Source organism: Sus scrofa, chromosome 3 (genome assembly GCF_000003025.6).
Source record: "Sus scrofa isolate TJ Tabasco breed Duroc chromosome 3, Sscrofa11.1, whole genome shotgun sequence".
NCBI lineage: Eukaryota > Metazoa > Chordata > Mammalia > Artiodactyla > Suidae > Sus > Sus scrofa.
Genome location: NC_010445.4, coordinates 46,991,896 through 47,018,540, shown reverse-complemented (window position 1 = coordinate 47,018,540; position 26,645 = coordinate 46,991,896). Strand labels below are relative to the sequence as shown.

The following is a 26,645-nucleotide window of genomic DNA, read 5'->3' as shown; positions in this document are numbered from 1 at the left end:
GCTCATCACCTTCTCTCCAGCTGGGGTCCTGAAGTGCACCCCATCGTGCCAGAGTCCCCTCCTTCCTCACTCCCGCCCAAGTTATACTATCAACAAAGCTCTAACGCTGTCTCCTCCAAGCTGATCCTTTTCTTTTCTTCTTTTTTGGCCACCCAGCAGCATATGGAGTTCCTGGGCCAGAGATCAGAACCAATCCACAGTTGAAACCCACGCCACAGCTGCTGCAACAATGCCAGATCCTTAACCCACCACACTGGGCCAGGGATCAAACCCGAGTCCTGGCACTCCAGAGACACCACTGATTCCATTGCACCAAAGCAGTAACTCCACCAATCCTTCTTTTATTATTTCCTTTTTAGGGCCACACCTGCGGCATATGGAAGTTCCCAGGCTAGGGGGCTGAATTGCAGCTGCAGCTTCTGGCCTACACCATAGCAATAGCAACGCCAGATCCAAGCCACATCTGTGACTTATGCCAGAGCTTGAGGCAACCTCAGATCCTTAACCCACTAGGCGAAGCCAGGGATGGAACCCACATGCTCACAGAAACCAGTTGGGTTCTTAACCCGTTAGGCCACGACTGGAACTCCTGATTCTTCTCTTAAAATGAAAGGTATGAGATACTAGTAGATCCAGATGAGAAAGTAGAAATAGGTGGTTTGTTTTCAGTTGCCAAACTGGTCACCTGGAAAGGGGTCATGGTTTAAACCAAGTGGTTGGTAAGCAGTTTGTCAGTTACCAAGAAAGACCAAGCCCTGCTGCTTCCAGGGCCAACTCTATGAGCAGAACATACTTCTTTTCAACTTTATGATCAGAAAGGAATGATAAGCCCAATACACAAGATTTCCCCACCAACATCTGTCCAAAGACACACTCTTTCATCCCAATCCTTACGTATTTATTCACACATTTGATAAAAATGTCACAGTCAGGAGTGAAATCATTACAATGACATGAGTAACTGTACAGTCCCAAGTGCAGAGTCAAAATGCCCAAAAGCACAATGTGAGCAACATCCAGCCCCTGAACCCCTGTGCACTCACACCACCCACATGCTGGAAGCTAAGTTCAGACATAACCCAGGGGCTCTTCCCTGCTTCTGGCAGGTCCTGGAAGTGAGGAGAGAAATGAAAAGAATGCATCCCTCTGCTCTGCCAACGATGCAGAGAAGGTAAGAACCACTGGGACAGGGCCTTCCCTGGCACAAAACTTACACGACAAAAAGGTCAAGGGGCTTTATTAAAGTTAGTCTCAGGTTTAGTTCTCCTCTTCAACAACACAAAAGGGGTGGGGAGAATCTGGTCATTCAAATTCTAAGAAAAAAAAGGAGGGAAGAGGGTTTGAAACCTGTTGCCGATTCTCCAGTCAGACTGCAGCATGGCCGTAAGCCAGATCAGCCAGACCAAACGGATCCCATCTAATTGTGACTTGATCTGAACAGTGTGGTCTGCTTTTGACTCAGAATAGGAAGAAAAACTTCTCAGAGGAATAAGAGGGTCATATAAACCACATCCCCTTATATTAGCATCCGGGACAAGATTACATCTGTCCATTCACACAGCTTATCTACAGCTTTGAGGGCTCCAAGGGAGCAGTCCCCACTGTTCGGCCGTCAGCCTTCCAAGAGGGACATGTCCTCAGCACTCAGTCAGACCTGAAGTGTGAAAACTAATGCCTGAATCAAGACAGTGTTTGCTATACAGTCGGACTATGGAAAAATCCTATTCAACTCCCCAATTCCCATCTTTTAACACAAAGGTTAAAAAAACAAACAAAAGAACCCCCGAGCCAAAGTGTTATGTTTTGAGCATCTCCACTGACTCTTATCAAAAACACTGATGATACAGAGATTTCCTGTCTAAAAGGATTAATTTCCCCATGTTCTTGGTAAATGGGCTACAGAAGGAGGCATAAACCTGAATTAATAGAGCACATGAATACAGAAGAACTGGCCAATTGAAAGGAAACTGCTTTGGGTGGGTGAGTCAACGCAGTGTGAATGGGAGGCAAAGAGAGACAGTTCTTGGTACAAACTCTATGTCCCTAGAGATGGGAGCGAGGTGAGGACAAGGCACTTGCACTGCCAAGCAACAGTTCACACCCGCTCAAGATCAGGACTCCGACCAAGAGCGCTCCCATGACCCCCGCTGGGACTCGACCGTCCAGTTGGTCCTCCAGAACTGAAGGAAACCCAAAGTGCTGCAGAACTGAGGCTGAGAATGGAATGTGGGCAGAGGACACCGCTCAGGGAAGCAAAAGAGGTTGTCCCCTCTGGCCTGAGGTGAGCGGCTGGTTCCAGATTTGCTCAGTGAAACAAGCAAATCAAAATGCTTGGCCTGAGAACATGACAATGTCCCCCCAGATGCCTCCTCCTCCTCCTGCTTTGATAAAGAGCAGCAGGGCTCTGAATGAGACCGGACACAAGTACTGAATTATCTTGCACTGGTGGTTACAGCAGACACCTTCTAATACACGCCCCATTCTGCAGCGGAGTGATAAGAGCCCGGGCTGGAAGCAGCCTGTCCCTCCTTATCCCAAAGGTCTTCAAGCATACTCGATCCGGGCAGGGCCGCAGCTACCCTCACTCTTCCGCTCGGAAGATGGGGCCGTGGCCTTGGCTTCACTCCCCACTTCCATAGGCTTAGACGAGATATAGTCCTTCACTTTGATCTCCATGTTCTTGGCTTTCAGAGTGGCCATGTGCAGCTTCTCCAGGAAATCTGGCATGCCTGTCGGGAGAGAAGGTAGTCTGGGTAGGACAACACACAAACCAGCAGTGGGTGCCAAATTAGAAGGGCCTAGGTACCTTTCCTCATTGGGAGCCAGGGCCTCCTTACAGAGATCACCACCTGACTGACAGACAACCAGGGGTTCTGATCAGGCCACATGAGTCCCAAAGGCTCTCTTTTAAGTGATTAAAATATGACTGATCATCAGTGGCACAGCCTAAGTATCTGCCAATTCTGTCAGAGGATGTCAAACAGAAACAACGAAGCTCCTCTCCATTCTCCCCCAGAGGGAACCAGAGAGAAGAAAATCACGAGGCTGCTTTTAAGTCGAGAGACTAGAAGGGAGAGGGGCAGTGATGGCAGGGAGGTGCGGCCTCTGTAAGTAACAAGGGCGGGGGGGCCCTTCTCCAGGTGACTATCCTATAACCACATTTTCTGTGCTAGGTTTTGTGGCTTCCAACACATCTAATAAAAAAATTAAATGTATCAGTGCACACAGTCCATACTGATGGCATTAAGCAAATATTGTTCAACTTCCCTCTGGGCACAAGTTCTTTTTTGGGACTCCAGAAATCTCATCCGTCCAAACTGCAGCTGGAAGCTTTGATATCTTCAAAATGGCATTTAAGAATGTTCTCGAAAAGGCTCCAGAGAGACAAGTACTAATCTCTTTGATGCCACTAAAAATCTAGAGAAAAAAAATGCTCAGCCCAGGCCCTGTACTTATACGCAAGTACCCACTCACCACTGGAAACCATCCAACTAACGCAGTAGCGAGGAAACACAGTCTGGGGATTGTCACTGTACGTCAGCAGGTAGTCAAAGCCATTCTGGAAAAGAAAAACAGCAAAGATGAAAAGCACTGAATCAGCCCGCACCCTGCCTCCATATCCAGTACCACAGAATAAACACGGTCTGATTCTGGGCAGAGAATGGCATTTCTTCACCCTGAGCAGAAAAGAGTTAATAAGACCCGAGAGGTTGGCTCTGGCTGGGGGCCAAGAACTAGGCTCCGACTGTCCACGGTCAAGAGTTAAGTGCTAGGGGTGGCTCCCTGTGTCTGTGCAAACAACACGCTTCACGCCAAGCACCTGCTTTCCTCCTGATAGGGGCAGGGATCTTAGGATGTGCTAAGCAGTAGGTGCCTGTGTGACCAGCCACCAGTGCAAATCTTGGGCCCCGAATCTCCGATGGGCTTCCCCAGGCAGAAACATCACACACATGTTGCTGTGTTTTACAGCTGTGTGTGTGTGGAAGGGGCTGTGCTCTATGAGCCCTCGCGGGCAGGAGAGCAGGAGGAAGCGTCCAGATCTGCCCGTGTCTTCCTCTTTTGAACAGCTGAGCATCCTTACATCACTGCAGTAAATCTTCCCATGAGGACAACTATAAGCCGAGTCCTTGGGGTCCTTCTAGTGAATCTTTGAATGCAGGGGTGGTCCTGAGGACCCCAATGTTTAAATAGCTTAATCTTTACCAAAATGATATTAACTCTACTACTATTACTACTCACAGCAAATATTTACATGGTGCTTAACCATGTGTCAGGAACTGTGCCAGTTCCTCACAACAATCCTATGACGTAGGCACTGTTATCCCCCATCTTACAGACGGGGAGATGGAGCACGAGGAGGTTAAGAGACTACTGCCCATGAGCACCCCCATACTCAACAACAGCCAAGATGAACCCAGATTTCTGACCACCGGGCGCAAGCACCCACTCTCTCTGGCTCGGTGAAGGGCAGGAATTAAAGAGATTTACATGTGCCCTGATCCCAGGAGAAGTCTGAGCCAATTATGCTCCACTTTTCAGTCTGCACTTTTTAAAGCAGACTGGCTGTAACTGCAGGTGGCAGCACTAGGACTCTAAACTCCCATGCCTTTACACCAAAGTCCATCTTTATTCCCCGGTTGAGATGTTCAGTCTTTTATTCATTTATTCAACATACATCTCAATGTCTGCTACATGTCTGGTACAGTGCTATGCACCAGACAGGAAATAAAAACATGCTAGTCCTTGCCCTCAGGAGTTTCCAAGTAATAGGATAATAGGTGCCATAATAGAGCTATAGATTGAATACCACAGAAGCAAAGAGGAAGGAGAGGTAAAGCCTGCACGATGGGAACATAACAGCACTGACCAGAAAGGCTGGCTGTAAACCTAAATGAGCTGGTGCATGTCAAAGACTTCATTCTTCCTATAAAACATGTGGACTGGGAAGTCAAAAAGGCCTGGGTTCTCACCCACTACTGTTCATACTGAAAAAAGGAAGCCAAACCTGAAAAGAATGGTTACCTATAGGAAGGAACTATGCAGAAGGAACAGGGATATAAGCTGAATTACTCTATTTCTTATTTTACAAATTTGAGTTTGGAAACAATTTTTTTTTTTTTTTTTTTTTTTTTGCTTTTTAGGGTCACATTTGTGGCATATTGAAGTTCCTAGGCAAGGGGTTGAACTGGAGCCACAGCTGCAGGCCTACACCACAGCCACGGCCACGCCAGGTCTGTGACCTACACCATAACTCACAGCAACGTCAGATCCTTAACCCAATGAGTGAGGCCTGAGATTGAACCCGCATCCTCATGGATATCAGTCAGGCTCGTGACCGCTAAGCTACAACAGGAAATTCCCAATTTTTTTTATTACTTAATAAAACAATTATATTAAAAAGCAGTATCTAAAAGTCAAAATAAAATGGAAGGCAAGGAATCTAACTATGAACTGAGTTGGTAGGAAAAACCTCAAAGAGAGGACTCGTTTCAAGTGACTTTAAAACTCACTATTACCCCCACACTATGCACAAAAATAAACTCAAAATGCTTAAAGATTTAAACCTAAGACATGACACCATAAAACTTCTAGAAGAGAACATAGGCAAAACATTCTCTGACATCAACTGTACAAACGTTTTCTTAGGTCAGTCACTCAAGGCAATAGAAATAAAAACTAAAATAAACCAATAGGATGTAATCAAACTTATAAGCTCTTGCACAACAAAGGAAACCATAAAAAAAAAAAAAAAAAGACAACCTATGGAATGGGAGAAAATAGTTACAAACGATGCAACTGACAAGGACTTAATCTCCAAAATATACAAACAACCCATACAACTCAACAGCAAAAAACCAAATAACCCAATTAAAAAATAGGTAGAAGACCTGAATAGACATTTCTCCAAAGAAGACATATGGATGGCCAACAGGCACATGAAAAAATGCTCAACACTGCCAATTATTAGAGAAATGCAAATCAAAACTACAATGAGGTACCACCTTACACTGGTCAGGATGGCTATAATTAATAAGTCTACCAATAACAAACACTGGAAAGGGTGTGAAGAAAAGGGAACCCTCCTTCACTGCTGGTGGGAATGTAAACTGGTACAACCACTATGGAAAACAGTATGGAGGTTCCTCAGAAAACTAAATAGAGAATTACCATATGATCCAGCAATCTCGCTCCTGAGCATATATCTGGACAAAACTTTCATTTGAAAAGATACACACACCCCTATATTCACTGCAGCACTATTCACAATAGCCAAGACATGGAAACGACCTAAATGTCCATCAACAGATGAACAGATTAAGAAGATGTGGTGTATATACACAATGGAATACTACTCAGGCATAAAAAGAACAAAATAATGCCATTTGCAGCAATATGGATACAACGAGAGATTCTCAAACTAAGAAAGGCAAGAAAAAAAGACAGATGCCATATGCTATCACTTATATTTAGAATCTAATATATGGCACAAATGAACCTATCTACAGAAATGAAACTCACGGACTTGTAGAACAGACTCGTAGTTGCCAAAGGAGAGTGGGAGGGAGTGGGATAGACTGGGAGTTTGGGGTCTGTAGATGCAAACTATTGCATTTAGAGTGGATAAGCAATGAGATCCTGCTGAATAGCACAGGGGAACTATATCCAGTCACTTGTGATGGAGCATGATGGAGGGCAATAAGAAGTACCTTCCAAGTAAACAAACAAAACTTATTACTTAATTCTATCTTTTGAAAAGACCTATAAACAATGAGCAGGCCTGGAGCTATGAGAACTAGAAGCCAAACTGCGGTATTTAAATGAAGTGTCCTTAAAGGGAACTAGAGCTCCCAGAAGAAATGCTCATTTCCAGGAGTTCCCATCACGGCTCAGTGGTTAACAAATCCAACTAGGAACCATGAGGTTGCAGGTTCAATCCCTGGCCTTGCTCAGTGGGTTAAGGATCTGACATTGCTGTGAGCTGTGGTGTAGGTCACAGACGCGGCTCGGATCCCACTTGGCTGTGGCTGTGGCATAGGCCGGCAGCTACAGCTCCAATTCGACCTCTAGCCTGGGAACCTCCATATGCCGCGAGTGCAGCCATAGAAAAGACAAAAAAAAAAAAAGAAAGAAAGAAAGAAAGAAATGTTCATTTCCGGGTTATACACCTAAAACTATACAAGATGAACCTGGACCATCTTATAACACCAGAAAGCAGACAAGTTCCTGAGGTTAAGTCAAAAGGAATCCAGCCAATAAGAGGCTCTTAATGACCAATAATGGGACAATTTCGGCATCAGTAAGATTAATTATAATAGATCAGACCAATCAAATATGTTTAAATTTGTGAATTTCTAATTGCATTTCTTAAAAAAAAAAAAAAAAACCCAAAAACTTTACCTTTGAATGATCACTATTCATTATTTTAAAAACTAGCAAATGAAGGAAACAAATATTTCTCTTATTTACCCTCCTTCCTCTGTGAACTATAGGAAACCAAATAGTTAATGAGGAAATTTTCTCTAAGGTATTTCACCTCATAAAAGGAAATAAATGAAGAAAGAATAAAGGAATCACACCATTAGCATTTTGTAACCTCTAATGAAATAGTGGATCTGGGAGCTCCCGTCATGGCTCAGTGGTTAATGAATCCAACTAGGAACAATGAGGTTTCGGGTTCGATCCCTGGCCTCGCTCAGTGGGTTAAGGATCCAGCATTGCTGTGAGCTGTGGTGTAGGCTGCAGACGCGGCTCGGATCCCGAGTTGCTGTGGCTGTGTTGTAGGCCGGCAGCTATAGACCCCTAGCCTGGGAACCTCCATATGCCGTGGGAGCAGCCCTAGAAAAGGCAAAAAGCCAAAAAAAAAAAAAAAAAAAGAAAAAAAGAAAAAAGAATTAGTGGATCCGAGCAAAAATGATCACTTCGAAATTCACAAAGGACAATCAGACACCACCTGCCTTCTAATAAATGGTCTTGCCCAGACAAACTACCTGAATTTGTTCAAGCCTCTAGATCTAAGTACTCATATACAGGAAACACAGGGGACAAAGAAACATGTTAAATTAACACAACATGGATACAACCAGCAAGATCCAGAACAAAGAAGCCCCTCCTTCAATAGATACAATTGCAACTGAGAAAAAGGAAGAAAGGAGGGAGAAGGCAAGAGATAGATACAAGCTACATTTCAAAGCTACAGTGTGAACACATTTCAATGTCTGGATCTTATTTGGATCCTTATTCAAATAAGCCACCTACCCAAAAATTCAGGGATGATCAGGAAATATGAACACTACAGATATTTGGGAATATGATATAATGTTTTCAAAAATCTTTTCTGTATGAGATAAATACTGAAATATCTATTGGATTCTTCTATAGCAAAACTAGAACCTGCTTCAAAATAACCCAGAGAGTGAGAAGGAAATGGGAAAGAGCACAGATAAAACAAGCTGGCCATGAGTTTGACCATTTTCAGAGCTGGGGATGGATACAAAGTGTTCATTATACTATTCTACTGCCTTTATTATTTTTTTTTGGCCACGCCCATGGCATGCAGAAGTTCCTGGGCCAGGGACTGAACCCAAGCTACAGCCACTGACCCAAGCCACTGCAGTGACGATGCCAGATCCTTAACCTGCTGAGTCACCAGGGAACTCCATCCAACAGCAGCCTTCTTGTTCTAGCTTCTAAAGCAAGGACTTTCAAACATTTTTAACTGTATTTACAACACACTGTAAATGATCCTTTTTACACTGCAACCCAGTTCTCTCTTTTTTTTTCTGGCTGCACCACAGCATGTGAAAGTTCCTAGGCCAGGGGTTGAACCTGAGCCACTGCAGTGACAACGCTGGATCCTTAACCTGCTGAGCCAGGAGGGAACGCCTCTTCCTCTCTTTCATTCTCTCTCATACACACATTCATATATATATATAACCAAACCAGTTTCATGAAATATGCTTACATTCAGTTTCTATTCCATTTATTCCTTTTCTCTTTAAGTACTACTTTAATGTTGTCTTCCACTAATGGGTAGCAATCCATGGTTTGAGAAATACCTCTCTAAAAATGGTACAGAAGTAAACACGTAGATCTTCCAGGAAAACAAGAAACAACACACTTATTGAGGCAAACCACTGTTTCTGTCATAAAGTCCTACTTTATGTGGTATAAATAAAATAGCTTGCTGAAAACAGCAAAACCATGCTAAGAGAACACAGTCATATAGTTCTAAAAATGAACAAAAGTGATGGGGAGAAACAAAGCCATTAAAAAGTAAAACAGGGGAATCCTGCTACATTGTTGGTGGGAATATAAACTGGTACAACCATTATGGAAAACAGTATGGAGGTTCCTCGGAAAACTAAATAGAGAACTACCATATGACCCAGCAATCCCACTCCTGGGCATGTATCTGGGAAAAACATTCAAAAAGATACACGCACCCCTATGTTCATTGCAGCACTATCCACAATAGCCAAGACATGGAAACAACCTAAATGTTCACTGACAGATGAATGGATTGAGATGTCGCACATGTATACAACGGAATACCTCTCAGCCATAAAAAGAACACAATTTGCACCAACATGGTTGGAACTAGAGATTCTCATACTATGTCAGAAAGAGAAAGACAAATACCATATGATAGCACTTATCTGTGGACTCTAAAATATAGCACAGATGAACCTATATACAGAACAGAAACAGACTCACAGACATAGAGAACAGACTTGTGATTGTCAAGGGGGAGGGGGAATGAGATAGACTGGGAGTTTGGGGTTGTTAGATACAAACTATTATTACATTTAGAATGGATAAGCAATGAGGTCCTGCTGTATATAGCAGGTAACTATCCAATCATTTGTGGTAGAACATGATGGAAAATACAAGAAAAAGAATGTATATATGTGTGTAACTAGGTCACTCTGCTGTACAGCAGAAATTGCCAGAACACTGCACATCAACTATAATTAAAAAAAATTTTTTTGATAGGCAAGAAACAGATTTATTAAGATAGGATGCTTATGAGAGATTCAAGCGGGCAGGCAAGGAAGCTCTGTCCAAGGATTAGTTGAGCTACCAAAAAAAGTTTTTTAAAATAAAGTGAAAGAAAACTAAAAATGGCAACCACTGTAATCAACATGTATATTCAATAGAGATCTGGCTAAAAAAAAATCAAACATTAAACACCACACTAAGTTGAAAAAAAAAAAAAAAAAACCAGCCTTTTCAAAGAAAGATCATAAAATTTCAAAGAAGGCAGAGAGCAGTACTCTCTCGTTTTACAGACAAGGAAACAGGAGTCCAGAAAGGTATTAAGTGTTCTGCCCACTGTGGTGAAATTTTGATGGAAAAGGTGCTTGTTCTGGTTTCTCAAGAACAGGGCTCAGGGCCGGCTGATGAGTCAGGGGCCACCATCTTCTCATAACCAACCCTCAGATAATAGGAGCCAGTGGGCCAGCACCACTTTGTCTTGTGTCTTCCAGGTACACCTGGAAGGTGTGGTTCTCAGACCAGCAGCGTCAGCCTCACCTGGGAACTTCTTAAAAAAATGCAAATTCTCAGGCCACAGACCAGCTCTGTCTTAATAAACTCCAGGGGACTCTGATGTGTGTCAGGCTTGAGAACCACTGCACTCCAGCAACCCATGCACGGCCCAGTTCAGATAAAAGGCGTTCCTTGACAAAAGTCACCTCTTGGATGATGTAGAACTCACCTCGTCAAATGACTTGTGGGGACGGATAACCATTTGGGATTCATACGACCTGACTCTTACAAATTCTGGGGACTCTGGCACACTAGGGTGCTCCACGGCCCTGGAAGGAGAGAAGTGAAGGAAACTCTTAGGACTCTCCCCATGCAGAAGAGCATGGGAGCTAGAGCTAAAGTTAAGAGGAAAATCTAAAAGGCTGGTTCTAATTTTAAAAATAAAACAGTAAAGTCAACAAGAAGAATGAATATAAACTAGGTTGTAAAAACCAAGTGAGTTAATTTGGTGATTCCTGACTCCCACTAGACTTAGTATTGAAGAAGGCATTTTTTACTTTTTCTTTTTAGGGCCACACCTGCAGTATGGAAGTTCCCACGCTGGGAGTTGAATCAGAGCTGCAGCTGCCGGCCTACACCACAGCCACAGCAGTGCAAGATCCAAGCCGTGTCTGCAACCTACACTGAAGCTCATGGCAACACCAGATCCTTAACCCACTGAGCGAGGCGAGGGATCAAACCTGCATCTCTATGGATACTAGTTGGGTTTGTACCCCAGTGAGCCACAATAAGAACTACAGCATTTCTTCTTTTAATGATAACATTAAGTAACTAAAGGATTCATTTAATGAAAAGCTTATATCCCTTCAAATCCTTTTAGGCAGTCACCAATTCCAACTGGGATACACAGGGTCCCGGCTTCACTCATTAGGCAGACAAACTCCCTCCAGACATATATGGACAAAGGGTGTAGGTAAAGAGACTTGGCAGGAGCCACAGATCACCATACATACCGTGACACCAACACCATCACATTGTTTTCTTGATCCACGCTGTAGCGCCGAACATACACATAATCCCGTGAGTACATTGGATACTAAAGAAAAGGAGGGACAGGATTAGTGCTCTGCCTCACAGGGACGTGATAAAGCAAAACCAGAAGTGAAAATACTCACAGGAAAATGGGTCACCCAGTGAAGGACCTCAGAACCACTAACCACATCCCTCTCTATCACTTCCAGCTTGATCACCAGGGCGTCCCACTTTTTTCTATACTCTGTATCCAGCTGTGGAAAGAGAAAAGACTATAAAGACCCAACAGACCCAAAACAAAGCTGCAGAAGACTTTTCCAGATGCTTGGGCCTCTGAACCAAGGACCTTCTGAAACAGGGATCTGACCTAAAAGGCAGTGTTTACTACAGATGAATCTCTTAAAAGCCCTTACCATTATCTTGAAAGTGAATCTTAACAAGAAAAAGACAATCCAAAGAAAAGTGTAAGAAAAAAATAGTATAGGAGTTCCTGTCGTGGCGCAGTGGTTAACGAATCCGACTAGGAACCATGAGGTTGCGGGTTCGATCCCTGGCCTTGCTCAGTGGGATTGACGATCTGGCGTTGCCGTGAGCTGTGGTGTAGGTTGCAGACGCGGTTTGGATCCCAAGTTGCTGTGGCTCTGGTGTAGGCCGGCAGCTACAGCTCCGATTCGACCCCTAGCCTGGGAATCTCCACATGCCGTGGGAGCAGCCCAAGAAATGGCAAAAAGACCAAAAAAAAAAAAAAAAATAGTGTAGTAGAATGTTCGGGGAAAATACAGCAGATGACGATATAAATATGTAAGGGTGAAATAATTCTACAAAGTTCTAAATAGACAAAAAGTCCAAAAGTATGAGCAGACACCTCACACAAATGCCAGCAGCGTATTTTTTTTAATTTTTTAAATTTACAGTTAGATTCCCTAGTAACTAAGGAATTTCAAAATAAGACACATATCATACACATCTGAACCAATAAAAATTCAAAACAGACTGACAAAATTCAGTGCTTAGGGGCAAGTGTTCACTTCTGTATTAGTAGTGGGTGTTGACATCTTCACTGTGGACAAGGGCCAGAAAACTAAATCCTGACTGCCTCTGTACTGAAGGGGAAAATGCCACAAAGGACATTTTTGGGCCAAGAGAGAAAACTGGAATACAAAGACTCTTTTAAGTGTTGTATCAGTGTTCAATTTACTGACTTTGATAATGGCACCGTGGCTAGTGAGAGAGTATGTCTAGTTTTAGGAAATACACACTGAAGGATTTTGGAATAAAGGGTATGTAACTTAGCCTCAAATTGTTTAGGAAAAACAAACAAGCTATAAAGCCATAAAAAATGCATTAAAGCACTCAAATCCATTCTCTGCTTGATCTTCCCACTAGCCCTGTAGAGGGAGAACAAGCTCATCCACACTGGGCAAACCATAAGTTCAAAGTTTACCCAGAGGCTCTGTGCAGTGAAATGAGGGATACAGGGAATGAGGGATGGAGGTACTAAAGTCAATGTCTTCTGATATATTGGTCAGAGATATTAGTTATGTGAACAATGGCAGATGGACTTCTAGGCTTAGTGACTTCAAATCTGGGAAGAAAAATGGACTCACCTGAACATTGAAGAACTGCCGGGGTGTCACATCTGTGTAGGTTCCAAAAACTAGAATGACAGGAAAGAAGAATAAGAGAGATTTGCCATACTGCCCTCACTCACTCTATTCCTATCACTTAACTTCATTTCAGTTAGAGAGTTCTGATAGACCTTAAAGATTCAGAAACTACAAGTCATACTGGGGCAGCAAAGTAGGACACAGACAAGCAATAGCAAAGTATAACAAAGACATTTGTCATCCTGGAGAGGAAAAACAACAAACGGTAAACTAGGACAGATTTCTGGAGAAACGACCAAAATAGAAGAGTTTACGGAGTATGGGAACAGAGCGTTGTGCTCCTGTTAGGCATGGAACACACCACACCTGCAGGCAGCCAAGCTGGGCTCACCTCTGTACTGGTAAAGGTGGGTGCCTGTAATGGGGCGCCGCCACAGCTTGAAGTGTTTCTTATCCATCACCATCTCCCATGGTTGCTCTTTGCCTCCTGAATCTTCATTTCCTTCTGTTTGGGATTTTGGTTCCGGAGGGGGGCGTTCAACTCCAGAGGTCTGAAACATAGACATTTCCTCCAACCGTTTCATCTCATCAATGGATCTGGAAAGAAGGAAAGCATGGTGTGGTGGGTGGAGTCAGCCGTGTGAAATGAAATGTCCACACAAAGACTTGTACACAACAGTGTGGGTTTAAAATACTATAAAGTGAATAAAAATGAGTTCCTGAATTCGAATCCAGTCCAACATGCATCAACTAGAATACTAAATTACATAACCAACTCCTATTTCCTTATCTGTAAAATGGGGAAAACATTAGTACCTACTTCAAAGTTGATTATAAAAAATTAAATAAATTTACATGTAAAGTGCTTAGTACCTGGCATATAATTTGCCCCCAAATGTTAACTATTATAATTTATGGACTATGGTATCTTTTGTCTTTTTTTTTTTTGCTTTGCTTTTTAGGGCTGCACCTGAAATATATGGAAGTTCCCAGGTGAGGGGGTTGAATCAGAGCCACAGCCACAGCAATGCGGGATCCAAGCCACATCTTCAACCTACATCACAGTGTATGGCAATGCCAGTTTCCTCACCCACTGAGCGAGGCCGGGGATGGAACCCCCATCCTCATGGATACTAGTTGGATTCATTTCCAGTGTGCCACAGCGGGAACTCTCTTTCCATTTTTTGGTTGGGTTGTCTTTCTACCACATTAAGAGTATTTATATATTTTTCCTCCCCTTTTAAAGAGAGATAACTCACATACCACAAGAATCATCCTTTCATTATACACAAATGAGTACTTTTTAGTATAGTCCTAAGGTCTTAAGATCATTACCACTAATTCCATTATGAACACGGTCATCATTCCCCCAAAGAAACCTATGCCCATCAGTTATTCCCCATAGGCCCCAACAACCACGCATCTGTGAGCGTGCCTACTATGGACATTTCATATAAATGGCATCTCACAACATACTGTCTCTTGGGTCTGGCTTTTTTCACTTAGCATATTTACAAGGTTCATTCAGGCTGTACTTTATTCCTTTTATGAGTGAATAACATTCCATTGTATGGATATACCACATTTTGTTTATCCAGTCATCAGGTGATGGAACATTTAGGTGATTTTCATTTCTTGGCTACTATGAATATTTGCATACAAGTTTTATATAGCATTCAGTTTTCTTGGGTAGATTCCTAGGGATGGATTTGCTGGGTTACAGTAACTTTATGTTTAACTTTTTGAGGAAGTGCCAAATTATTTTGCAAAGCAGCTGTTCAATTTTATATTCACACCACCTATGTATGAGCATTCCAATTCACATCTTTGCCAACATTTGTTACTGTCTTTCTTTTTTTTTTTTTTTTTTTTGAGGGCCACTCCTGTGGCATATGGAGGTTCCCAGGCTAGGGGTTGAATCGGAGCTGTAGCCACCGGCCTACTCCAGAGCCACAGCAACTCGGGATCCAAGCCACGTCTGCAACCTACACCACAGCTCACGGCAACGCCGGATCCTTAACCCACTGAGGGAGGCCAAGGATTGAACCTGCAACCTCATGGTTCCTAGTCGGATTCATTAACCACTGAGCCACAACGGGAACTCCCTACTGTCCATCTTTTTGATTCTAGCAACCCTAGTGGGTATGAAGTGGTATCTTACTGTAGTTTTCCATTTGTAATCTGTTAATGATGATGTTGAGCATATTTTCATGTACTTATGAGCCATCTGAATATCTTCTTTGGAGAAAGATCAAAATCTTTGTCTATTTTAAAATTGCATTGTCTTTTTCTTTTTTTGGGGGGGGGACTTACCTACAGCATGCGTTAGTTCCAGGGCCAGGGATCAAACCTGTGCCACAGCAGTGACAATGCCAGATCTTTAACCCCCTAAGCCACCAGGGAACACCTAGGTTGTCTTTACTGTCAAATTTTCATAGTTCTTTATACATTCTGAACACAAGTTTCTTTTTGTCTTTTCAGGCCCGCACCCATGGCATATGGAGATTCCCAAGCTAGGGGTCTAATTGGAGCTGTAGCGGCCGGCCTACACCACAACCACGCAACTAGGAATCTGAGCTGCATCTTCGACCTACACCCCAGCTCACAGCAACGCCAGATCCTTAACCCACTGAGCAAGGCCAGGGATTGAACCCGAAACCTCATGGTTCCTAGTCGGATTCGTTTCCAATGCACCACAATGTGAACTCCCAAGTTTCCTGTCAAAAACACAATTTAGGAATTCCTGTTACGGCTCAGCGGAAACGAATCTGACTAGTATCCATGAGGACACAGGTTTGATCCCTGGTCTCGCTCAATAGGTTAAGGATCCGGTGTTGCCGTGAGCTGTGGTGTAGGTCACAGATGCGGCTCAGATATGGCACTGCTATGGCTGTGGCTTGGGCCAGTGGTTACAGCTCCAGTTCTACCCCTAGCCTGGGAGCCTCCATATGCCACGGGTGCAGCCCTAAAAAGACCAAAAAATAAATAAATAAATAAAATAAAGAAAAAAAGAATCTGGGAGTTCCCCTTGTGACAGAACAGAAACAAATCCAAGTAGTATCCGTGAGGATGCAGGTTCGATGCCTGGCCTCACTCAATGGGTCAGGGAACTGGCGTTGCGGTGAGATGTGGTTTAGGTCACCGACACTGACTATGGCTGTGGTACAGGCTGGCAGTTGTAGCTGTGATTCAGCCCCTAGCCTGGGGACTTCCACATACCGAAGGTGCAGCCTTAAAAAGCAAAAAAAATAAAAAAATCTGAAAAAAAGTAACCTACTATATATAAAATGATAAACAAGGACCTGCAATATATAATCTTTTTTATATATTGCTGAACTCAGTTTAAGTATTTTGTTCATGACTGCATAAAGCTTTAAAACATTCAAAACAATATCATATGTCAAACTTTATGCATTGTATGTCATTTAGGGATGTATACATATATATAAAGACACAGAAGGGAATGAAATACAATATTTATTGTATGAAAATCAGGGGAAACAGACAATATTTCAATTGGAAAAGGGTCCAGAGGCTTTTATTGTATTTACAATACTTCTTAAATATAACTGTATTGTAATATTCATGATATTCTTTAAACCTTTTCATATATCTGAAACATTTTATAAGAATTCCCATTGTGGCTCAGTGGGTTAAGAACCCAACTAATATCCAAGAGGATGCCAGTTCAATCCTTGGTCTCGCTCAGTGGGTTAAGGATCCAGTGTTGCCATAAGCTGTGGTGTAGGCTGGCAGCTACAGCTCCAATGCAATCCCTAGCCTGGGAACTTCCACATGCCGCAGGTATAGCCTTAAAAAGACAAAAAAAAAAAAGTTAAAACATTTTATAATTTTTTTTACAACATGGTTTGTATTTTCCCCTTAACTCTTTTTTTTTCCTTTTCCTTTTTAAGGCCACACCTGTGGTATATGGAGGTTCCCAGGCTAGGGGTAGAACTGCGGCTGCAGCTGCCAGCCTATGCTACAGCCAGAACAACGCTGGATCCAAGTCTCATCTGCAACCTACACTGAAGCTTGTGGCAACACCAGATGCTTAACCCACTGAGTAAGGCCAGGGATTGAACCTGCATCCTCATGGATACTGGCCAGGTTCTTAACCCAAGCCACAACAGGAACTCTCCCCCTTAACTTACAAATAGCAGATAGGAAAGCAAGATTGCTAACCACCTATTGTCATATATAAGTCTTCTGCAATTCAAGACTGAAGACAACACCAACTGATACATTCTGTCTGAAATGCTCTTTTCATTCCTCTTTAACCTTCAAAAAACGCCACAAGGTTCGAGGTTAACTCCTCGGCAGAGTTAATCATGTATTTATTGTTATTCCTCTCCAGAAACATATCACATTATGTTATAATTAATCTATCTTTAGATCTGTCTCCCTTACTAAACTATGAATTCCCTAAAGGCCCAGAATCAGTTTTTCATATTTAAAAAAATTTTTCATTATAGTTGATTTACAATGTTTTGTCAATTTCCACTGTAAAGTGACCCAGTTATAAGTATACATACATTCTTTTTCTCACAATATTTTTATGTCCAGGTCCTAGCAAGTGCCTAGTAAACATTACATGCTCAACAAACGTTAATGGAATAAACTAAGTAAATAAATATCAAAGTAGGCCTCAATAATTCAAATTCTTATTGAAAGATTACATTAGTATATCACTTTAAAAGCTAAAAATTCAAAGTTATACTGGTAACCCAAGATTAAAAGTCTAGAACAATTCAAAGAGATGGTGCATGTAGGAGTTCCTGCTGTGGTGCTTGCTATAAGATCAGCAGCGTCTCTGGAGTGCTGGGAAAGAGACTAGACCCCCAGCCTGGCACAGTGGGTTAAAGATCTGCCCCCGCCCCGCCCCCCCGCCCGGCCCAGGAGCTCCATATGCTGTGGGGCAGCCAAAAAGGAAAAAAAAAAGAGTTCTCATTGTGCCTCAGTGGGTTAAGGACCCAATGTCTTGGTGAGGATGCAGGTTCGATCCCTGGCCTGGCCCTGAGTGAGTTAAGGATCCTGCACTGCTGAAAGCTGCAGCTTGGATGCAGTGTTGCCATGGGGGTGATGTAGGATTCGATCCCTAGCCCAGGAACTTCTATATGCCACAGGTGCCACCATAAAAAGATAAAAAAACAAACAAACAAACAAACAAAAAAACCACAATGGTGAGATCTTTGTTCTAGCCCTTGCTCTGCCAACTAGTGGTGGGATCTTATTCAAGTCATTTGACCTGCAAAGTCTCACTTGTTCCACTTGTAAAGTTGAGGACACATTTCTTGAAGGTTTCTCATTAGCTCTAAAATTCCAATTCTCTTACTGTAAACTTTGGACTTAGATGAAAATATTTGTATGTGGGGACATGTGTCGTTCTGACTGCCTGGAATCTTTTTCTATTTGAGGGGAATTCCCAAATAGTTGGGCCACAGCCTCCCTCTCAACCCCCAGCAGCTCCTATTTTAAGTGAGTTAATCAGAGGCTCTAGTAGAGGTATGAATCTTGAGGAAAGAACACAAAGCACAGGACCTTTTCAACTTTCTCAGTGATCCTGAGGAAGCTGAGAATCCAGCAGTGCACCTGATCTAGGGGAAACAACCTCTACCAGGTCTTAGCTGTTCTCTTGGCCAGCCTGTACTCTGTCTTGTCAATGCTCTGAGTAATCTAACACCTTTCCAATTAATTCCTTTTTTGGTTTAAGGTAATCAATATCAGCTTCTTTGTTTGCAACTAAGAACCCAAACCAGTACAATTTATACTGATGTTCTGACGAAAAGTGTTTAACCATTTTTTTAAAAGTCCCAATTTGAATTAAAAGTTACAAAACAGGATTGACTGCCACCACTGCAAAAACCATGTAGAAATAGGGAAGGAACTTCAGAGTAGGCAATAAGATCTTGCAGAGGAGAAAGCAAAAGTAAAGCATGGCTAGACTTGCTCAGAGAACACTTCAGGCACCACAAGGAAGCAGTTACAGCACTTTTCAGCACTAGTAAAGCATCCTTCAGTAAAAATTAAGCAGAACTCTTGAATATCCTTATCACATAATGAAGAGGGGGCAGGAACAGCTTAGTAAAAATATACTAGGGGCTCATAATCAATAAGAAAATTAAACTATACGACTACAGGCAGTATTTTTAATGTCCTTCTAAGACTAAAGGTGGTACAGAGCTTCTGATCCACTGCTTAACCAGCCTCTCCTACATGATTAAAAGTCACGAGGTGGCACTGATTACAAAAAAAGACTATCTTGCCAAGGCATGACATTCATTCTTTGAATAGCGCAATATGAATGCTGGAGTCAGAGTGCACCATGAAAATGTCAATGATTGTTATGTTCAAGTTCAAGGATCTCAGGAGGGTCTCGAATTCTAAATGCTGACATGACAGACATCATTAGCATACCACTGCACAGTCACTATCATATATGTGGAGAAAGGAAAAATTTCTCACCGTCTATCTCGTCAGCCTGCTGTGCCAAATTCTATTTGGACAGGATAGCTATCTAAACCTTGCTATCTAAAAGACTTAAACAAGTAATAAGAAGGAGGAAAGGACAAAAGAGATTGTTCCCAGAATAGTAATAGAATCAGCAGATTAGTAAGAGGATCAAGGAAAGATAGTCAATGCTTTCCTGCCTCTAAAACTAAAGTCATTTCAACATTTGAGAAATGCTAGACTGAGGTCTATGAAAATTGAAGGCATAAAACCATGAAAACAGAAAAATAAGTATAATTATATTTGGCTCATCTAGGGGTCCTGACCAAAGTGTAGAGGTTGAGATAAAGTTCCAAAATTATTCAAATGAAGCCATCACTGTAGTTAGTAATTTCACTTTAGACACTGCCTGTCTAATGATCCCCTCCTCAAATTACCAATTATTGTCAAAGTTAGAGACCTTCAAGTACAAGTGTTACAGGACATACCTAGAAATAAGACATCAACTAGCTTGTTGTAATTTTGGGCGAACTGGTTAACTGTAAAATAATGAAGACAATCTCAAAAAAATTAAGTCAGGGAGTTACTGTTGTGCAGCGGAAACAAACCCGCCAAGTATCCATGAGGATGCAAATTCAATCCCTGGCCTTGCTCAGTGGGTTGGGGATCTGGCATTGCTGTGAGCTATGGTACAGGTTACAAACACAGCTCGGATTCCGTGTTGCTGTGGCTGTGGTGTAGGCTGGCAGCTGTAGCTCCAATTCGACCCCTGGCCTGGGAACCTCCATAGGCCTTGGGTGTGGCCCTAAAAAGCAAAGAAGAAAAAAAAATTAAATCAGCTTTTATGCAGTTCTTTTTTTTTTTTTTTTGTCTTTTGTCTTTTTGTCTGTTGTTGTTGTTGCTATTTCTTGGGCCGATTCCGCGGCATATGGAGGTTCCCAGGCTAGGGGTCGAATCAGAGCTGTAGCCACCGGCCTACGCCAGAGCCACAGCAACGCGGGATCCGAGCCGCGTCTGCAACCTACACCACAGCTCACGGCAATGCCGGATCGTTAACCCACTGAGCAAGGGCAGGGACCGAACCCGCAACCTCATGGTTCCTAGTCGGATTCATTAACCACTGCGCCACGATGGGAACTCCTTTTATGCAGTTCTGACTAAGCAGGTGTAACAGTAAAATGCCCTCAAGTTGACAGTGGAAAAAAAAAGGTTCCTTTAAGTCAAAAGGACCTTTTGTTGATCATCTATCTAAATTAATAGCACACTAGGTATTCTGAATGCCCTAAAAAAACAAAATGGGAAAATGGCTATTTTTCTTAATGAAACTACTGGCACTTATTTACTCAAAATTTCTAGAGCAATGAGTTGTACCTTTTTAAAAAAAAAGAGGTGGGAGACTAATGGAACATTTTCCCGTGGCCTTTCACATTTCTTAACTTCCTTCCTCTTTTGGTTCCTGTAAATTTTTTTTAACGTTCTAATAAAAAATTACAGCTATTTATTCTTCCACAAGAGTTGGCCTGAGCTCAAAGAATGCCAGCCAGGACCAAAAATAGTGATTAAAAGTTATTTTGTTTGATAGTTTAATTGAAGCCAAGTGGTAAGAATACCAGATTAACCATTAAAAGACCTGATTTCTATACCTGGCCTATCAGTGAGCCAGTCACTTTGTATAAGTTACTTCTTTTCTCGGGTTTTCTTTCTGATTCTCAATTAATGAGTTCCTATTTTTTAAGATTTCTTAAGTACAAGAAAATAGAAGAGTACCCTTCATGGCTGAGCAATTAATGAACCTGACTAGGATCCATGAGGAAGAGGGTATGATCCCTGGCCTCGCTCAGTGGGTTAAGGATCCACATTGCTGTGAATTGTGATGTAGGTTGCAGATGTAGCTTGGATCCCACATTGCTGTGGCTGTGGCGGAAGCCGGTGGCTACAGCTGCGATTCGACCCCTAGCCTGGGAGCCTCCATATGCTATGGGTACCGCCCTACAAAATAGCACCCCCCCAAAAAAGAGAGAGAATAGAAAGCAAGGTTTTTCCTTTATTATTCTGAAAAGAAACTACTAACATAAGAAAAAACAAAAAGCACACATTCAAAGAGAGACCCTCACACCTCATCACTGCCTGACCAAGTGAGCAGTATCAGAATTAGTTTGTACCAGAACAAGCTGGTACAGAAACTGCACAGAAGAGCCAAAGGAGTGATTCAGGGGCCGTCGGACAATCACGCTCGTCTTCCATTATCAGTGAAAGAAATGCACTTGTCCCGAAGCACTCTCAACTCTGCTCCACTATGGAAGTGACCCCAAATAACTCACTGGAACAACAAAATCTAAATCTTCCAAGCGAGCTATGAAAACCTCAGCAGTGTCTCCTTTAAAGCAAACACCAGTTTGGAATGGAAATGTTATAAAAATGGTTATGATTACAACTATAAATGTAATAAAATTCACTGCGTTTTAAAAAAATAGGAGTTCCTATCCTGGCTCAGCAGAGATCAATCTGACTAGTTCCACAAGGACGCAGGTTTGATCCCTGGTCTCACTCAATGGGTTAAGGATCCGTCACTGCTGTGAGCTGTGGTGTAAGTCACAGACATGGCTTGGATCTGGTGTTGCTGTGGCGTAGGTGGGTGGCTACAACTCTGATTCAACCCCTAGCCTGAACCTCCATATGTCATATGCCACCAGGTGTGGCCCTAAAAAGACAATCAATCAATCATTCAAGCAAGCAAGCAAACACCAAGCCAAAAAAAAAGGTAACCCGTACCCGGAATATTTTATTCAATAAAATATAAGCTTTGGAGTTCCCATTGTGGCTCAGCGGGTTAAGAACCCAACTAGTATCCATGAGGATGCCGGCTGGATCCCTGGCCTCCATCAGTGGGTTAAGGATCCAGTGTTGTCATAACCTGAGACTCACTTGGATCCCAAGTTGCTGTGGCGTAGGCTGGCAGCTGAAGCTCCCTAGCCTGGGAACTTCTGTATGCCAAAGTTGCAGCCCTAAAAATATATATATATAACAAGCTATGAAACAAAGGCTTAAGAAATCACTGCACAACCAAAACACAGTTGAACGGCCTATTATTTGCCTCCCTATCAAGGTAACACTAAAAAATGGACAACTTGATCAAATTTTAAGTGTATGACTGAATTCAAGTATAACTGGACACAGAGTGTTAAATGAGAGCCTTCACTGAACAGCTCTGAGAGGGGCAAAAAGGGCACCTTAAGTGTTCTTACAGGCCTGTGTCTAAGCTTCTGAAATTCCCAAGCGGGTTAATGCACAACACCGCTTCAGTAGTTGGATTAGAATCAAGAGTATTTCAACTGTCTGATTTCTTTCTGCCACTGTCGGTAGTGACTACTGACTCAAATGTTTACCACATCTGTCTCCTATCTTGTTTTCCCCCTCCAGTTCCTGCAAATGGGAGACCTACTACTAAACAGAGGCCCTAGGACACATCTTCCATAAAAATACATTAAGTAAGAAGAGGAATGGCATCTACCACCTCGGCCCCAACACTATTCAACCCCTACCCCCAAAACATCCGCCCTGTTTTGCACCTAGGAACCCTTTCCTAGTCTTTCTCCTCTTTCCCAAACAGCTCCAACTGGGAATTTTCCCCTCAAGCTTCAATTATGGAGTGTGAGTATTTCACCGTCAAAAACAGAATGAAAATTCAAACAAATAACCGGTAATTTCTCAATTTAAAAGTTCCCTTCACGGAGTTCCCGTCGTGGCGCAGTGGTTAATGAATCCGACTAGGAACCATGAGGTTGCGGGTTCGGTCCCTGCCCTTGTTCAGTGGGTTAAGGATCTGGTGTTGCCGTGAGCTGTGGTGTAGGTTGCAGACGTGGCTCGGATCCTGCGTTGCTGTGGCTCTGGCTAGGCTGGCAGCTTCAGCTCCGATTCGACCCCTAGCCTGGGAACCTCCATATGCCGCAGGAGCGGCCCAAAGAAATAGCAAAAAAAAAAACCACACACACAAAAAAGTTCCCTTCCCATAAATCCTTTTATTTCTCACACCTGAGAACACCTTTAGACCAAATGAACTAGCAAAAGACCACTAACAGAAACTAGGCAACCCACCTATCATGCTTTGTTAGCTTGGCTGTTTGTAGTTCCTATTTTATTTTTATTTATTTATTTATTTTGTCTTTTCTAGGGCCGCACCAGCGGTATATGGAAGTTCCCAGGCTGGGGGTCTAATCAGAGCTGTAGCCACTGGCTTACGCCACAGCCACAGCATCTCGGGATCTGAGCCACATCTTCGACCTACACCACAGCTCACGGCAACGCCGGATCCTTAACCCAGTGATTGAACCTGCAACCCCATGGTTTCGAGTCAGATTCGTTAGCCACTGAGCCACAACTGGAATTCCCTGGTTACAATTTTAAACTGCATTTACAAAACAGTCATCTTTCCTGCTAGGAAAAGTATCATTAGCTCTTGAGATACACTTGCATTTACCTACAACTCAACAGTGTTGCACAAACAGCTGCTTGGCATCTGAGTGCTACACCTCCAAACAGATCACAGTGCTATTTTTACTGAAGTATTTCCACTTTTAGTCTAACCAAAAATGTGGAATTAACAGAAGAAATAGCTGGAATAAACAGATTTGCATGGAAAGGTCTTGAAATCACAGTTTCAGAGTTTAGGGGGCAGGGTGTGTGTGTGTGTTTGTGTGTGTGTGTATAGAAAAAGCACAGTTTAAGAATATCTGTTAGAAAGTACAGTGACAAGCAAGATCCGAAGCCAGGTCTCCCTATGATATTATGTGAAAATTGTAAAGGTTCAGTTCAGAATGACCGATTAATACATTCGATCAATGGTTCTGCACTTTTCAGAGGTTTTGATGATGACAGTGTGATTTCAGAGCCTAATGAAACAGTACTCCCAGAGTTCTACTGGAAGTAGCAAATAAACTGACCTAGTTCTTCCAGGTTAAAATGTCTGGGCTACAGGTACGTTCGGGGAGGGCCAAATCGATTCCAGCATCATAACTCTGACATGAGTCACAATGACAAAAGAGCTCTCCTAGCCTTCCTCACGAAATTCACTTAGAATGAAGTAAATTTGTAAACTGCATAATTATTATTACACTTAGGTCAAAATTAAAACCTGCTTGGAATTTGCATTTTTCCAGATGTGTTAAAGATCTCGTGAACAGTAGCCTACATGTCTTCCATACCAATTTTTCACAATGTTATTTTAGTGTCTTGCTTCCCCAAGTCTCCCTCTTCCACTACGCCTTACACTTCGTGATTTCCAACTCGACAAATCAAATTAACACATAGCAATAAAGAAACAAGGCCGGCTACAATAGGAGCAAGCTACTTGCATCGTCACTTCCAGTACCACCGGGTCCACGGGAGAACCGGTAAGGCAGGCCCCACGGTCTAATGTCCCCACCTCCCAACCTGACCGGCCCCGCCCCAGGGAAAGGCACGACCTCGCCACTGAGCCCACCTCTGCAACTCCTCCTCCTGGATCCTCTCCTCGTCCCACACGAACACGCCGGCGAGCGCCGCCATCAAGGCAGAGGCATGGCCCGGGCGCCCCCGCAGCCGGCGCCAGAGGCGGCCGAGAAGGACGCGGCGCGAGCTCTCCGAGTACAGGCGGCCGTAGAGCTGCGCGATCTGCTGCGCCCGCCGCACGCGCAGGCCCGTCACGAAGCTGCACTGATTGGCCAGCAGGGAGAGCAGGCCCCCGCCCCGCGCCCCCGCGCGCCCGGCCGCCGCCGCGCCCACCAGCCAGGCGGCCAGGCTGGCCGGCGGCCTCCTCGGAAACATGCCGACCGCGCGCCCCGCAGGCCCCTGTACCCTCTGCGCTTGCCTCGCGCCCGGAGGCAGGCGAAGTCTCGCTCGCAGAGCAAAAGAACGAGCCTGGGAGGGCGCAGAGCGACCTTCCGCCAAGTTCCCCTAACTGGCCGGCCCCGAGCTCGTCTCACGGTCTAACAGGTCGTTCATCTCTCTCGGCAGAAACCGCTGAGGAGTAGGTCAGCGCACCAGCCGCGGGGGCGGGCCCGCGACCGTGGCAGGAGGCGCTCCGGAGTTCGGGCTGGTGCCCGGGTGGGCGACGGCAGTTCAGTTCTGTGGGCCCCCTACCACCTCGGCGTCTTCAGGCTGGCGCCAGAGGCCGCGGTGCAAGGCGCGCGGGAAGCAGCGAGGCTGGCGGCGAGGTCTCGCGCATTCCGCGTCAGCCACATGCACCCCCAGCCTGCAACCTTCTCCGGGCTCCACCGCCCGGCCCTGATTGGGCGCGGCCCAGACTCTCGGTGCTGATTGGCGGAGTCAAGTGCTCGTCACCTCCCCTTCCCACCCCTTCGCGGGGCGCGCCGGGACCCCTCACTAGCAAGGTAGGTGGCGCGGTGGCAAGAGCTAGTCAAGGGCGCCTCAGAGATTGACCATCGGACCCCGCCGCCGCCATCTTCTGTCCACCCGACCCCGCCCCCCGAGGGGGCGCGGCCAGGTTCCTGTTACTACCCTGCGCGGTGCTAGTTCCGCTGTTCTGGGCGGCCCGAAGCCACCGTCTCGTTCACTGATTTGAGTCCAGGGTGGGGTCGGGTCTCTGCATTGCCTCTGCGGGGCCATTGGGGTGTCCAGGTTAGGAAGCCGGGAGCGGGACGGCGTAGACGCCTTTGGTGAATGGAGACCTTTCCTGGGCCTCCCCCGCTGCTCTTCCCGACCTGACCGAACCCCCGAGACCGCCTCCCAGAGTCTGAGTCTGAGCACTCAGTCGTCCCTCTATGAACCCTCGACGCGAGAGTGGGCCAGTGTGACATGCTGGGAACCCAGAACACTTTCCAGATTGCTGCGTGGGCAGGTGGCCCGTCGCAGTCTGGAAATGCAGTAGCCCTTTGATAAAGGGCAGCAGAATGGAGTTAAGTGGGGCAGATGCTCCTGGTCAAGTGTCCCTCTTTGACCCAACAAAGGTGGCCTAAAACCTATTTTGCACCACCCATGAACAACCTGGCTAAAAGATCTTATGGGCATTAAATTGCTATTCTAGGAGTTCCCGTCGTGGCGCAGTGGTTAACGAATCCGACTAGGAACCAT

The 26,645-nt window shown here is 44.1% G+C and overlaps 2 protein-coding genes across 2 annotated transcripts in view; both read right to left on the bottom strand.

Annotated features, from left to right (window-relative positions):
- STARD7 (StAR related lipid transfer domain containing 7) lies at window positions 873-25,833 on the bottom strand. The gene is made up of 8 exons (XM_003124844.6): window positions 25,057-25,833; window positions 13,519-13,724; window positions 13,128-13,177; window positions 11,664-11,774; window positions 11,502-11,584; window positions 10,718-10,817; window positions 3,475-3,559; window positions 873-2,729 (listed from the first exon to the last, which is right to left on the bottom strand). The coding sequence occupies exons 1-8, from the start codon at window positions 25,377-25,379 to the stop codon at window positions 2,545-2,547; spliced, it is 1,143 nt and encodes a 380-aa protein (XP_003124892.3). The 5' UTR covers window positions 25,380-25,833; the 3' UTR covers window positions 873-2,544.
- TMEM127 (transmembrane protein 127) overlaps window positions 882-26,645 on the bottom strand; it is a 50,802-nt gene continuing 25,038 nt past the window's right edge. The window contains exons 5-11 of the mRNA XM_021087100.1: window positions 13,519-13,724; window positions 13,128-13,177; window positions 11,664-11,774; window positions 11,502-11,584; window positions 10,718-10,817; window positions 3,475-3,559; window positions 882-2,729 (exon numbers count right to left, since the gene is read on the bottom strand). The gene's annotated coding sequence lies outside the window, so the exon portion shown is untranslated. The remainder of the gene's footprint in view (window positions 2,730-3,474; window positions 3,560-10,717; window positions 10,818-11,501; window positions 11,585-11,663; window positions 11,775-13,127; window positions 13,178-13,518; window positions 13,725-26,645) is intronic.